The sequence below is a fragment of the Parasteatoda tepidariorum genome, chromosome 7, assembly GCF_043381705.1.
Source record: "Parasteatoda tepidariorum isolate YZ-2023 chromosome 7, CAS_Ptep_4.0, whole genome shotgun sequence".
In the NCBI taxonomy this organism is placed as follows: Eukaryota; Metazoa; Arthropoda; class Arachnida; order Araneae; family Theridiidae; genus Parasteatoda; species Parasteatoda tepidariorum.
The window spans coordinates 71,210,172-71,225,238 of NC_092210.1; the positions used below are offsets into that span (position 1 = coordinate 71,210,172).

General features: G+C 26.1%; 1 protein-coding gene across 2 annotated transcripts in view; it reads right to left on the reverse strand.

Annotated features, from left to right (window-relative positions):
* Positions 1 to 458: 458 nt before the first annotated feature.
* LOC107440029 (uncharacterized) overlaps positions 459 to 15,067 on the reverse strand; it is a 29,164-nt gene continuing 14,555 nt past the window's right edge. For both annotated transcript variants that reach the window (XM_071183578.1, XM_016052807.3), the window contains exons 2-4: positions 12,022 to 12,086; positions 10,650 to 10,711; positions 459 to 6,371 (exon numbers count right to left, since the gene is read on the reverse strand). In XM_071183578.1, coding sequence (XP_071039679.1) covers positions 6,184 to 6,371; positions 10,650 to 10,711; positions 12,022 to 12,086 — 315 coding nt within the window. In that variant the 3' untranslated portion in view covers positions 459 to 6,183. The remainder of the gene's footprint in view (positions 6,372 to 10,649; positions 10,712 to 12,021; positions 12,087 to 15,067) is intronic.

Sequence of the window (15,067 nt, forward strand, 5' to 3'; positions counted from 1 at the left end):
AACAAAAAAAATACAAATAAGTATTAATATTTAAGAAAAATGCTGCAAATGGAAACTTATTATTTTCTTATTTTATTTATTCTTTTATCAACAATTATATATTAATTTTACATATTCATTTTAATACAAAACTAAGCTAAACGATTCTAAATGAATATCAATTCATGAGAATCTCAATTAAAAATCTTTCTTTATTCACATATTGCAGGATACGATGGAAATAGTATTGCAGAACCTTTGCAGCAATAAAATACCTTTTATAGAAAATGTAATCATTACTAGATTATTATTGCTTCTGCATTTATTTTTTAAATAGTTAAAGGTCTTATAAAACAGTGTCATTTTAATATTAAAATTCTATTCATAGTATTGATTTAATAATATATTTGCCACCTGATGTTTTTATACGTTTTGTGAAAAAATTCAAACAGTGAAATGGAGAAAAAAAACTATACAACTTTTCACAATTTAATATTAAATTTATTTCACAAACGCCATTTTAAAGTGCACACACAACATTACATAAAACATCATTGAAACAACTAAAACTTTCGTACACAATTTCAAATTTATATTACACTATAATACTTAAAGCATGGTCAATACTGTTCATAAAACTTGCAAATATGTTAACATTGTTTCAAATTAATTAATTATCATATTCTAGATTTTCATGTGAAATATCTATCATTTTAAACAGCTTAAAACAATCTGTTTACTGTGAGCGTTAATCTGTGAAAATATTATGAATTCCATTCTTTTATAGAAGGTTAAAAGAAATCTATATATTCAAATATATTCTGCATATTGGTTATTCTGTATTATTATACCATGTACATCACTCAAATATCTTAGATAGATAGTGGTTAAGGAGGATGTTATTTGTAAAAATATGGAACACAATACGAAAGCCAGCAAATAGATTTGTTAAAATATAAGTTTGAAAATGTGCATTGCGTACACACAGCATTATCAAAGTACTTAACACACACAATCAGCTATTTAAGCACATGGAAAGGAAAAAAATTGCCGTCCTCTTAAGCGCTTGCTCAGCCATTATATTTTCAATATAATGACTGGAATACAAACATGGACAAAAACATAGATTTATAAATTAAAACATTCTTAGTTTGTAAAATAAGTTAGTTCAAATGTTTTGACAGACATAACAATAAATGGAACTCATCAAATAAAGACAAAAAATGATGAGCTATTTTAAAGGTTACTCTTTAAATATACAGGATCTATATATATATCTGTAGTGAATCACAACAATGTTTAGGGGAACGCATGACCTTTGAAATGAAAGATTTTAGAGAAAAAAAATTTTATTTAAACTGAACCATGAAAATTCGGAGAAAATTTTATCTATTTCCAGCTCAAAAGTTTTAGCTTAATTTCTAAAAATGCAACCATTTAAAGGAATTTATCGATAAATACTTCAAAATAGAATTAAAATATTAAAAAAACACAGCAAAAAAATGTAAAAATTTAGAGATGAGCAGAATAAATTTCACTATTATCTACTGGCTCATAACAGTAATATAAATCATTATAAGGATTAGTTAGTGTTTAATTTTAGTAGTGTTAAGTAAAATTAAAACTCAATGATCTCTTATTCATTTTTTTTTCTGGCAGATATATGCATTTTTGGGAGCATTTTCAGAAAATTTATCCGAAAAAGTGAGATGCCAGAAAAAGGGAGAAGAAGAAAAAATATTTCATAACAATAAAAAATAACTTTTATGCAAATCATTGTAAAATTGACAATGTATTCATTAATTCCTTTACAAATTATTTTTATGATACAAATTCCAATGCCGAATACTAAATATACATTTTTTTAACTTTTTTATTGTTTGCCTTTTCGATTGAAGTTTTTTTTACTTGATGATTTTGAAGGAATCGTGTCAAAGGTTTGTCTAAATTTAATGAATCACTATTGCGCTTGACGCAACTAAAAACGTAAAAAACTGTTTTATTGCATAAAATGAAAAGAAATAGAAAGACTATTTCATATATAACAATATTAAGCTTTCCATAATTAATGATTATTACATGAAGAAATTCTTTAAAATTACCAGTATAATTATGACATTTCTGGTTTTGAAAAAAGAAGTAAAAACATAATTCCTGTTAATAAAACCAAAATAAACGATATTTAAATTATTCATTTGATAATTTTTCCGTTTATATAATAACGGTTTACAAGAAATTCTGATTTCCAATACTATGGTTCTTATTACCACACGTGAGGAAAAAATGCATAATTGCTAAGTAAACTTAACCGAATAAATGGTTTTTATGCCATGCTCTTAGGAAACGTAATACAATTACGAAATTTTACAACATTTACCATTACACATTATAAAGCCATATTTTATTGTTAAATTTATTGAAATCATTAACAAAGCGCTTCCAGAAAAATCATCGAGATATTTGGCGATTCAAGATCAAGAAACACGGCCATCTTCCGGGGGTTTTGACAATAGTTAGTGTATATTTCATAAATATTAATATATATATATATATTCTTGTGATTCAACAGATTTCGGTAAAAATGTTATCCAAAATATTAATTTGTCTTATTGTTTATAAATTTTTGACGTCATTTTTTCCAAGTGTTATTAAAAATATAAAAAGCAGCGGTAACGTAACACAAAGTATTCGATAAAAAAAAAAAAGCTTTAACTCAGTTCATCTCAGCTTTTCAGAAGACACACAGAAAAATAATTGCTTTCTCAGGAAGAAAAAAATTCATTTTTTCAGAAACAAGAGAATAAATAGAATAAAAATAAATATCTCATAAAATCTCTTTCTTTAATAACTTTAATAATATTTTTTTTCAATAATTTTAATGATTTAAATTTTAATAAAAATACGGGACCATTCAATGCTGCAAACAGTAAACATTGTTATCTTCTCTTGTTTTTTGTTCATTTCTTACTTGTATATTTTTTTGCTTGTTCACTTCGGTGATGTACATGTTGTTAGAAATGACTTTTGTAGTTTTATATAAAATCGTACGTACTTATTATTTTATTTACAATTGAGCAATTTCATTCAGGTGAGTGGAACTCATGGAATTGAGTATGTTACGTTTAAACAATGCTTTATCACATCGAACACTACAGTTAAGTTTAGGTAAAGATCTCATTTTTCTATAATCATAATGATGTTTTATATTTATGAAAAACCACCGCTTTGATTTAAGTGCTCTGAAGGTACATTTTACACAAATCACAATTCGAGGATGATATTATCACGCTTACATTGGAGTAATATTAAAAAACAACAAAAACGGCATTATTTACAATTGTCAAAAATTAATAATCATCGAGAAATAAAGTTTACAACATTTTTCAACCTGTATTACCAATTTTTCGAGTGAAAAATATTAATATCATGCACAATGTAACTAAAAAATTGTATATTTTTGTTATGTTCAATGAATAATTTTAAGACAACAATCTTTCAAATTTAAATTTAAAAAATTTATAAAATATATATTTTTATAACCATCTTGAATAATAAAGGAAACAGTTAAGTGTCCGCTTCAAAAATTGGTATTTAAATTGGATCAAAAATATTTAAATCTGTCACTCCCTGTTTAGAAAGGTTGTCTTAAATACAATAAAATCTGAGAAAACTATTAGAAATTAAAAGCCGATCAGGAACTCCAGCAAGCTTTAACTGGTAATCAAACAGATTTTGATATTTTTACTACTGCTTTAATAAATAATTTTTTGCAGATTTTGATAACATTTTTTTCATTGTTTAAATATTAATTAGTGAGCCCAAATGTGCTTTAATTTGCGAGATCAGTGATTACGGAACACTCGGCAGATAAATTTTACTTTCTTTTTTAATTTCAAACTTATAATTTACTTCATTTGATGAGGGAAATATACTTTGGTCTTTTTCAGTATTTAAATCATTTTATCGATTTAAATGAGTATCAAGTAAAATTTAAAAAATATATATCATGAAACTTAAATTGACGCTAAACACTATACTCCAATTCATTTTTAAACATCAATAAATAACATTCAATAACAACTAATGGGAACAACAATTAACATTAAAAGAAAAACAATGAATCAAGTTCAATTGCCAGTTGAAACTTATGGTTGTTTTGGCGATTCTTTTTCAAATTTCCATTGCGTTCATGTTTTAATATTCTTTATATTCTCCCTCTTGGTAATGATAATTCCATGCCCTTTTTGTTTTTTTCTCTTCTAAATAGTAGACCCTAAATTGTATTCATTTGTTCCATCATTATACACTACGCTTCTAAAATTGTATGATTAAGAAACACCCTGTATACACCCATTTCTTAAGGAATCCCTTTCCCAGGAGAGTGTTTACTTTGACAGAATTTTCACACCATTGTTTCTAGCTTACATAACCGTACTCAATTTTGGAATCTAAAGAAAATCTTTGAAAACATCACAATTTTTTTCAGTGCTAAGTATACTTAAAGTAAAAATCGTTCACTGTCTTGTACATTGCAACAGCCTTATTTGAACCAATACTATGCCTATAAATCAAGGTCTCTTATGACAGTAATAAAAATATATGCACAGAAAATATACAAAAAATAAATGTCTATGCCTTGGAACAGTTTGATTTAAACTAATATTATGCCAAAAAAAAATATTTTTACAGCTGCAAATTGAGAAAAAAAAGCACAAAGAATACGAGTTTTTGTACTCTCGTGCAAAGTCTTTTACATCAGAACTATTTTATTTGAACTAATATTTTGTTGACAAAATGTCTTTTACTGCACTAAATTTTAAAAAAAATTTAAGGAATAAAAGTTTACTTAAACTCTATAGATAAAAACAATTAATATACAAATTACGCATTTAGCATTTATTGTAGCAATATAACATTTATTGTAATAATTATTCGACATATTCACGTAACGATAATCACGCTCTGCAGCGACGTTTTTTTCTAATTTAATTGTGCTGGTATTATTATATTTAGGGAAAAAGGGATGAAAACGACAGTTTGAAACATAAATATACTAACATAAACAACCTCTTATGAAGGAATTTTTAAAAAAATTGTACATTAATTATAGACTTTAGGGATAATAAATAATGCTTTTCGAGCTAATCTCGCGCATCAAAATTGTATGTAAGGGAACCTTTTAACTACTCCCAATTTCATAATATCTGAATTTAAATAAGTAGATAAAATATTGCAATAATACATTAAACTAATACTTGCTCACTAAATGTAACATTTCTTCCATTTAAACGATTGTAACAAAATTATTAGATTTCCTTGCAGCATAAATTTGTCATTCATCTATAAAAAAAAATGCTGAAAAAAATTGCCCATTGTGTCTGGGATAATGAGCAGGCAAATTTACTTGCAAAAAAAGGTATTAATTTATTTCAACACTCAAATACAGCAATTTCCTTTTGGAAAATGTAACTGTTTCTGAAATATCTATGTAAAACTAATTCAATGCAGGATCTTCGGACTCGCATAGCCCCAAAAAGTTGCAGGAAGTTAAACCTTTCCTCAATAACCGACAAACCTAGACGTGATGCAGTTGCGGCCTACCGTTCATCTACGGATCATGATTGTCATTCTGTTCATCTGCATCGTATAGGCCTTCTCGCCACGCCTTTTTGTCCATTTTGTGATACTGGAGAAGAAATGGGCAGGGACAATTTGCTGCCATGCTAGGCTCTGAGTAGAGATACTAGGTTTTCAAGGTATTGGGAAGCAAGAGAACATTTAGGGCAATGACTTCTGTCATGTTTGGTCTTCTCATGTACACACTTTTGTATTTTCATCTCTTTAAATATTTGTACCTTTTTGCCTTGCCAATGGAAATTTAACAAAAATATACAAAAATTATTCTTGCAACATATCACAAGATTCAACATGATTTTCTTACCAAAGGAACAATTACACATGAATAAAACAAAATCGAAATAGTGATTAATGCAAATGAATTTAAAGCCGTTTCCTCCATAGACAAATCAAGAAATCGACAAGTTTTAATTTATAACATTACCTCTTACACGAACAACCATTACTGATGAAAATGCTGATATTGCAAAAACTGTTGATAGTATATTTAAAGGAACATTAACAGCCTTGGTGTTAGTGTAACAAGGAAATTCATGTTTTTAGCGACTGTTAATGAATTAAAGTTTTTTATGAGTCAATCCAGTTCCAAATAGCAAAAGTCATATATAAATACCAGATTGCAAGCAAAATCATTACATAAAGAACTGCAAATAATAATGATATATTTTCAATGAGCCTTACACAGATCACCGCTCTGTAAATTGTAGAAGTTGACCAGTCTCTGATCGTAATTTCATCATTTACAGATGAACCTCCTGAAATTTTAATACTTTTATTAGAAAAGCATCAAAAAAAATAATTTAACATTTGCACATGCTGATTTATTAAGATTACTTCCTATCTAAAGAACATTATAAACACAGGTGGAATCTCAAATTATTTATCAGCATCAGTCAATTTACCAAGAGTTTAATTTTGAAAAGATAAGTTAAATTTGAGGCTGGGTTAATATTTATATTTATAATAATATTATTATAATAAATATAAATATTAACTCAGTTAATATTTATTATATTTAATATTATTTAATTACTGAATAAATATTTATTATAATATTGTCAATTTAAACCTCAACTCAATATCATTCAAAATTGCTCTAATTGGCGTTTCTCCACAGGAAATTATTTTTTCTTAACGATGGTACTTAACCTTTCAGAAACGGCTAGATCAACAGTTGGATCCTATGTCATTTTTATTGTTATAAAAGTGTTTGATATACATCCTAACAATTATTAAATATTTGAGATACCATATTTGCTTTTTCTTCAACATATTATGTGTCTCAACATAAAATGTCTCTTATATATCAAATACTTTTAAAACAAAAAAATAGGGTACATATTTTATACAGCCGTGTTTAAAAGGTATGAATTTCGTGTCAAAATTTAAATTTCTTTATAATGATACATAAATTTAAAAAAAGGTACATAAGTTTAAATGAATAGTTGTGTGATAATATTTTAACTTAAACCAGTAATGTATTTTTATGCTAAAATATTAAAATTCAATGTTCATGCTATTAAATTTTTGAAAAAACTATGGATAATTGTAGGCTTGTAACCAAAAGTTATTACTAAAAGAAAATAACTTGCACTCTGGTTCAAAACATTGCCCACTTTTTTTTTTACTTTATTTATTTTATTACTGAAAAGATTGTGAAAAAATAAATGTTTTCGCGATAAGCACTCATCTAAATTATTTAGTATTTTTCATTTAAAATAAATTTAAGCTTTTGCATCCAGAAACAAGTTTTGAAATCAATAATCTTAAGGTACAAAGTAAGACATAATTTCTTTTTGAAACACTTATCGTGATTAATTTTTATTTGGCAAATTAAAGGTGATGAATGTAAAATACTTAGAAATTCTAGAAAAATTATATTCTTCTTCTCATGCGATAAATTTCAAATTTATCTCAATGAATCCTATTCCATTTCCTCTTCTTAATTGCGTCTTAGTATATCGTTTTTGTTAACTACAGCAATTATTTATCAGCAACATTAATCAGCAATCAGTTCAATGATGCTCAAATGACCATTCTCAATTAATAACTCCTATATGACTTTTATTTAGCTAGAATTTAGGAGAAAAAGAACTTCTTACTTAGTTTCGCTATTTCAAGTCAAATGTTTATGAACTTGAAACAAAAACGAAAAAGGACGAAAAGATATTAATATATTATTTATTAAAGAAGAACTATTTTAATATTGCACGAATCAAGTGTGAGATGAATTACAATGAAACTACACACAAAAAGAAATAAAAGGTATAAATGAGAAATGAATAAACAATTCTTTACTGGATTTGTTTTTGTTCAAATCCCAAGAAAACCAATGAATAGAGCAGTGAAATAATTCAATGAATATTAAACTAATTCAATGTATATTAAACTTAAAATTTAGGAAAGAGAGGACTAGAGTGATCATTTTTTAATAAATCATCCGATTTTAATAAATCTTACCGATCATCACTCATTAAAATCCAAGCATTATTTTTTTATCAATAAAATTAGAATACGGGTTTTCCTTTTAAGTGATTTATTAGCTAATCAGGAGGGATACTTTTATAACCTTAAACTGACTTCTATTGTATTAAAGTAAAATAGTTGTTTTGATCCCTTTTAGCGCCACAATATGGTTCAATGCTTATAAATAATGCAGACATCAAACACTTTTGTATAAGCCAGTTGGAAACCAGCTCCCCACCTTGTCCACAAGAAAGCATTGGACTCACATTTCACCTTATTCACGAATTAGAAGCGTTTAAAGTTGAGGTAAATAACCTTTATGTCTGAATATACTGAATTAAATACTGAAAAATACTTTGAAACACTGCTAAAAATTAAACAGACTTTTCAGAACCGAGAAAAAAAGAATCTTGAGCAATATATGCAAGTTCTTTTGATGGCAAGATTCACCACTTCTCAAAATCGTTACTCTGTTTCAATAGTTTATCATTACCAACACCCTACACTCTGCCTATATTCTACACTCAGTAACCAGTGACTAGAGAATTTTTTTCTGTTATTCAAAAAACACTTAGCCGGAAAGGGATTCAGCATTCTGACAAAATGAATTATGAGGTTAAGGCAATGGCGGAGAAGTGGCGAAACATCATATAATAATTGCCTCACCAACGGCAAAATTACATTGACTATTTTAGAGAAATAAATAAAATAGTTATGTAAAATAGTAAAAAAATAGTTGAACCTTCTAATAGTGAAAAGTAAACGGATTTTGCATAACTTTTAAACAAACTTCTTTATTATGGGCTTTTTCTACCCTAGGGATTGCAATTTCAATTTTCTCTAGCCTCTTCAGTCGGAATGTTTTTATAGTCCTAAAAATCCCCTTCAGTCAGAGTAGGGCATTTAGCTTTAAGATATCCTTTTTAGAAATCAATAGCGCCTTCGTTAGCAAATAAAATAAAAATCCTGTGATTCTGATGATTATGACTTAAGATAATATGGATTGAAATTGATGCCAGGGAATCGGACGTCAGCACAGCATGATGTTTTTTGTTTGTTTTTTCTTTTTTTTCTAATTTTTGAAAGCAGTAGTAAGGCACGCTAATACTGAAACCAAATATTTACATAGTACGAAACAAAAAAAGAGAAAAGAAGGACAATACTTTACTATAGGTAATTTTTTTCGATTTAGCTATAATTTTTTTCCATATTTTTTCGATTTAACGATAATTTTTCCACGATTTAACTATAATTTTTCCACGATTTAACGATAATTTTTCCACGATTTAACGATAATTTTGAAGAAAAAAATTATCTCAGAGCGTGTTTTACAATATTATCGTTTAAATGTGGTGCATGTTTCGCCTGTTGTTAAGTAACTTTATTATCGCACTTATGAAATCTGATACTAAGTTTCATCATTAATGAGAATCTAGTTAAATTTAATACATTATCAAGTTTAAGCTAATATTCACCATATTATAACTCAACGGTTAATTTAGATACTATCAAACTGCTTTTTTCTAAATAGGCAGATGAAATTATTTAATCAAACTGACATTTCCAACTATTTAAAAAAAATCTAATAATGTTGTCGCAAATTTCCATTGTTGTTGCTGCATTTTAATTAACCGGAAAATAGTTTTCAAAAGTTAACTTTCTTATTTTTCTGACTGCCATCAGCTTGAAATTAATTAAAGCCACACATGTGGTGTTTTACACTAAAATATTTTCGTATCCTAAATTTAAAGGTGTGTATTTACAATATTTATTTTTCTTATTTTACTTTGGTATTATTACGTTTTTATTCTGATTATTTACTAAAATAAGAGTTTAAAACTAAAAGAGTTGTTTGGTTATTCTTACACAATTCTATGATATTATTGTATCAAGGAGCATTGTAAAATAATCTTATTTGAATCAACGTCTAAGCTCATTAAATGTTTTACAATTGTCATTTTACATTAACATGCTAGTATAAGTTACGATTGAAGAGATTCATGAAAGAATTGAGAATTTAAAGATCACCTTATGCTTAATCTGTTGCATGAACAAATTGTAATAAATATATCAGCATGTTTGCTAAGCGAAAATATTAAATTATGGTTGTGAATTAACCAAATTAATTATAATAATATATATTTAATTTTAAATGTTATTTAAGAAAAGTTATTGCATGGAAAATTATTTTATGTTCACTCATAGATCTTAATAAAATCTTAGGGAATCATATGAGATCTTTCATGTTATTTATCAATTAAATTTTACCTAAAATAGACAATTAATTCACAGAAATGAGGATTGGGTAAAGGTAGTGGAGACACAGGCATAATTAAGAGGAATTATTTATAGTAGATATATTTTAATTTCAACTTTTGGGGAAAAAACTGTTTTATGCTTAGGAACAATAAAGTTGCAAAACAATCATCGGTGTTGGTGAGCAACGAAAAACAAAAGGCTTAGCCCTCTAGTGAAAAAAATTATTGTTGTAAATTATGAAACGAAGAACTGAGGATTCTTTTAAATTAGCTGTACAGAAAATTAAACAGTAGGTTAATATATAATACCATCAGAATGTGATGATTGATGCACTGCGAAACTTCCCTCCGAACTATCCTCAGAATTCGACCTGCAAAAAGAAACTTATGTACAGTACTGAAGAGTTAGAAGAGTAAATTTTATAAGTAAAATAAATACATTTTTCTAAGTCAGTTACTGTCTTTCTGTTTCTCTACCTGTAAATTAATATGATTCAAACTCAAAATGCAAAACAATTAACTTGAACAAATACATGTACTACAACTAACATACACAAATTATTAAACTGTTTAGATGAGCCAATATTTTAAATCTCCTTCGAATAATCACAAATAATTTAATAATTGGACTAATCATTTGAACAATGGAGAATTTCTAAATTCTGTATGTATGTATATATATATATNTTAAACAGAATCGTAGCGATTATTTCCGCTTGGTCGTAATAAAGTATTTATTTTTCAATTCCAAATTTATAGAAAATATAATTTAATCATTTATTTATTTCTTATATAGCTTCCACCCTTATTTTAATATTAAAAATACTAGCCAAATAAAAAGCAAAGTTTGATGCTTTATTTTCTTTATATGAGAAATAAAGACCTTTCATTTTCGATAATGGTTACTAGATGGCAGTATCAATTGAATTTGTTGACTGTATTATTTCTTTCCTAGCCTTCATTATTATGCTAAAATACATATATTAACATATTTGTATTTTAACTTATGAACTTTATATAAACGGTATCAGATGATGCTTCTGAAATATTCTTACCTTTTCAGAAATATTTCTTAAAATAAATTATTTATTGATTTTTTAAATGATTTAAATACACTTCTCTTAAATACCAATTCTCTTTTTACCCATATTTGTCATTTAAAAGCTTAAAGCTTACTCATTTAAAAACTGAAAGTTACAAAAAGCGTATTTTATGCAATTGAAACGACATCAAATTTATTAAAGAAAAAATATCTCTTTATAATATTCTTCTATTTGTTTTTATAATGTTTTGAATGATTATTTGTGTAATTGCAACAAATCATATTCACTTAAACTTTTATATCTTTGATATTAATAATATTTTTCATAAAATATCTGCAATCTTAAGTGAATGATTTCATTATATACATTAGATCAGCAGAAGCAACAAAATCTTTGTTTTCCAAAATTTGAGAGGAGACTTTTTGTCATTTCCATTACAGTGGCCACAGTGGTGATACTTTAACCTATTTCCAGTCATCCAACTTCTTGTCCACTACCGCAAGCACTCAAATACTTGCAATTAATAAAGTTAATACAAAGATATAATTTTATTAATAATAAAATTATTAGCAAAACAGGAAACAGCTTCCATTAAGGAAAAGGTAAATATATTTGATATAAAAATAAAGAATACTCACGGTGGGTTAAATTCATCTCTCCTAACACCATATGTGTTCCTATAACTCCCCTCACTGCAAATGTCCTATAAAAAATCAAATAAAAGCTAAAAAAAACTCAGATTTGGACATCTAGAAGCATATATGTGTTTAGATACCTTATGATTTTGATGTAACCAAGATACAAATTTCAATCAATTGTTTGACTCATTGAAGTGGTAATGGGATAAAATTGAACCACCGAGGGTAGATCTAAACACATATTAGAACTAGTAGAGGCATTAAACGAAGTATAAATAAATAAAATTTAACTGTCATCATTAGCATTGGCGTGACAGAATTTTGTGTCTGGGCCTTCCTTAGAGGTTTTTCTTAATCTATTTTTCTTGCAGAAATTGATCTCCAGTTCTTCACTTTGAAGATGGCCAAAGCCTCATCTATACTTTCTTTCCATTTCTTTTTTTATCTTTATCTTCATTAATTGTTGCTCTCTCATGTTATTTAAGGTCTAATAAAAATCATCAATTCTGTTTGACCTGAGCTCATTTTTATTACGTGCCCTACTCATCACATTCTACTTAGTTTTATGAATTTAATGATAGCCCCATTCTTAAAAGTTTTATAAATGTCGAAATTATAACTTTTTATCCTGATATTATATTGTCAAGGGATGGTTCTCAAAACTGTCCTTCCGAAATTCGTAAATATCTTCTTCTACTTTCTAAACATGCTCCATGACTCTGGGGCATAAGTCAAGTCATGAAACTAACACTGAAAAATTTTTTACTTCAAAATTTAACATTTTTGTTTTTGTAAAATATTCCAATTGTAAGGGCATATTTGTGAATCGTGTATCGCTTTCTGTTTTACGCAATGATTACATTTTCTGTAGAAAAGTAGGGAAATTTGATTACGAAATTTTTATTTTATTTATTATTTCTGTTGAATCTGAAAGCAATAATTAAAAAATGATTGCCATGAAATCACCGATGTTTTTTCCAGTTGTACAATTGTTTCAACTCATTTAATAAAACAATTGTGTATGGTTTGTATTACGCAAATTGCAATACCAAACAAAACAATCGAAGAAATTTCTTTTTAAATAATGTAATTGAGAATAAAATTTAAAGAAGTAAACGCATATTTTGAAAGAAGTAGAAAAACCCATATTTCTACAAAGAAATGTACGTTTTTAAATGTTAATGCTTTACACAATGAATATATAGACACTTTCAAAATCTTTATTGTGATAGCAAACCAGATAGAAAAAACACAACTTATCAGTTTTCTTCCTAAATTATTTACGTTAAACAACTTTAGAGAATGTTATAAAAAAAAGCTATTTTTTATAAATCGAATTTGAATATTTTCGAAATGAAGAAATTGTACATGAAAAGAGGTAAAGAAAGTGCCAGGATTACGCATTCGATTGGTTAAAATAGCAAATAGTTACAGTTAAGTAAGATGTAATTTAGTAACAAAAAGTTACTGTATGGTTCAGTTTAAGCTACTTACTGTAAGTTATAGTAAAGTAGGTTAGTTTTATTAACTTAAAGTTAAAGTAAGTTACGGTAAAGTTTTTAAGTTAGTTACTGCAAGTTACAGTAAGGCACGTACAGTAAAATACGCATTGGCTTTATTTGTTGACTTTCCTATAACGAGAAAAAACTTTTTAATTTGTTGTAGTTTACTTGGTCTGCCTACGCATAAAAATATACTCTGTAAGAAAAAGTGTATTATTATGCTATTAAGATTCAAAATATTTTTCTACTATTTCTACATTATAAAACACCTAAGCATTATTATTATTTTCAGGATGTTTATCTTTCTAAATTACAAAATATTTTTGATTTCGTAGAAATTCGTGTACTTTATTATTTTCCATAAAATGCTAAATAATTATATCAATTGATCTGGTGTTTTAAGAAGGATTCCTTTTTCTGAAAAAAGTCACTATATACAAAAGGAATAATTATTTGTAAACTCATTTTGTAAGCATAACTATGAAAAAATTGTTCTGTATGCATATTTGACGATATTTTTAAGAACATGCTAAAGACCTTGATATTTTTAATATGTCTTTTGATGCTTTAAAAAAATATGTTTAAATGTTTGATTGTTGAATTGATGCTCGTTTTTTTTTCTCAATATGCACCACTTTAACAGGGTTTTTTTTATTTGTTAAGGTTTTTTGTCGCTGAAATAAATAGAATGAAATCAAATAAATACAATAAAATTAAATTTTAAAAAAATTAAGTTAAATAAATGAAAGAAATATTTCTCTATATACACCACTGTAAGTAGATTTCTTTTACCTATGGTGTGGGTTTTATCGTTGAAAAATAAAATTAATAAAATAAAATTGATAAAATAAAATAAAATAAAATAAATAATGTAAATAAAATAAAATAAATAATGTAAATAAAACAAAATAAAGCAGATAAAATAAAATAAAATAAATGAAGCAAAAGAAATAAAATCCAATTAAATGAATAAAATGAATGGAATAAAAAAATAGAATAAAATAAAATAAATGAAACAAAAGAGATAAAATCCAATTAAATGAATAAAATAAATGGAATTAAAAAATAGAATAAAATAAAATAAATAAAATAAAGTTAAATAGATTAGATAATTTTTTCTCTATATAAATCCCTGGGATACTGGATTTTTACTTAATTTACTTAATTACTGTATTTTTACTTAGATTTTTAATAACTGGATTTTTTTATCTATAGTCTGTGTTTCATCGTTAAAATAAATTAAATTAAATTAAATTACTAAAATAAATTTAGAAAATTCAATTTTTCGAAATAAACACTACTGTAACTGGGTTTTTTTTGTATGTAAAGTGTGTTTTGTCGTTAAAATAAGTAAAATAAAATTTTAAAAAAAATTTAAGTAGGATAAATTAAATGAAATTGAAATAAATAAATTAATTAAATGTGTCCTAATATACACCACTGTCACTAGATTTTCTTATTTGTATGTGCGTGTTTCATTGTTAAAGTAAATAAAATTAAATTTAATTCATTAAATGACTAGAATAAAATGAATAAATAAAACT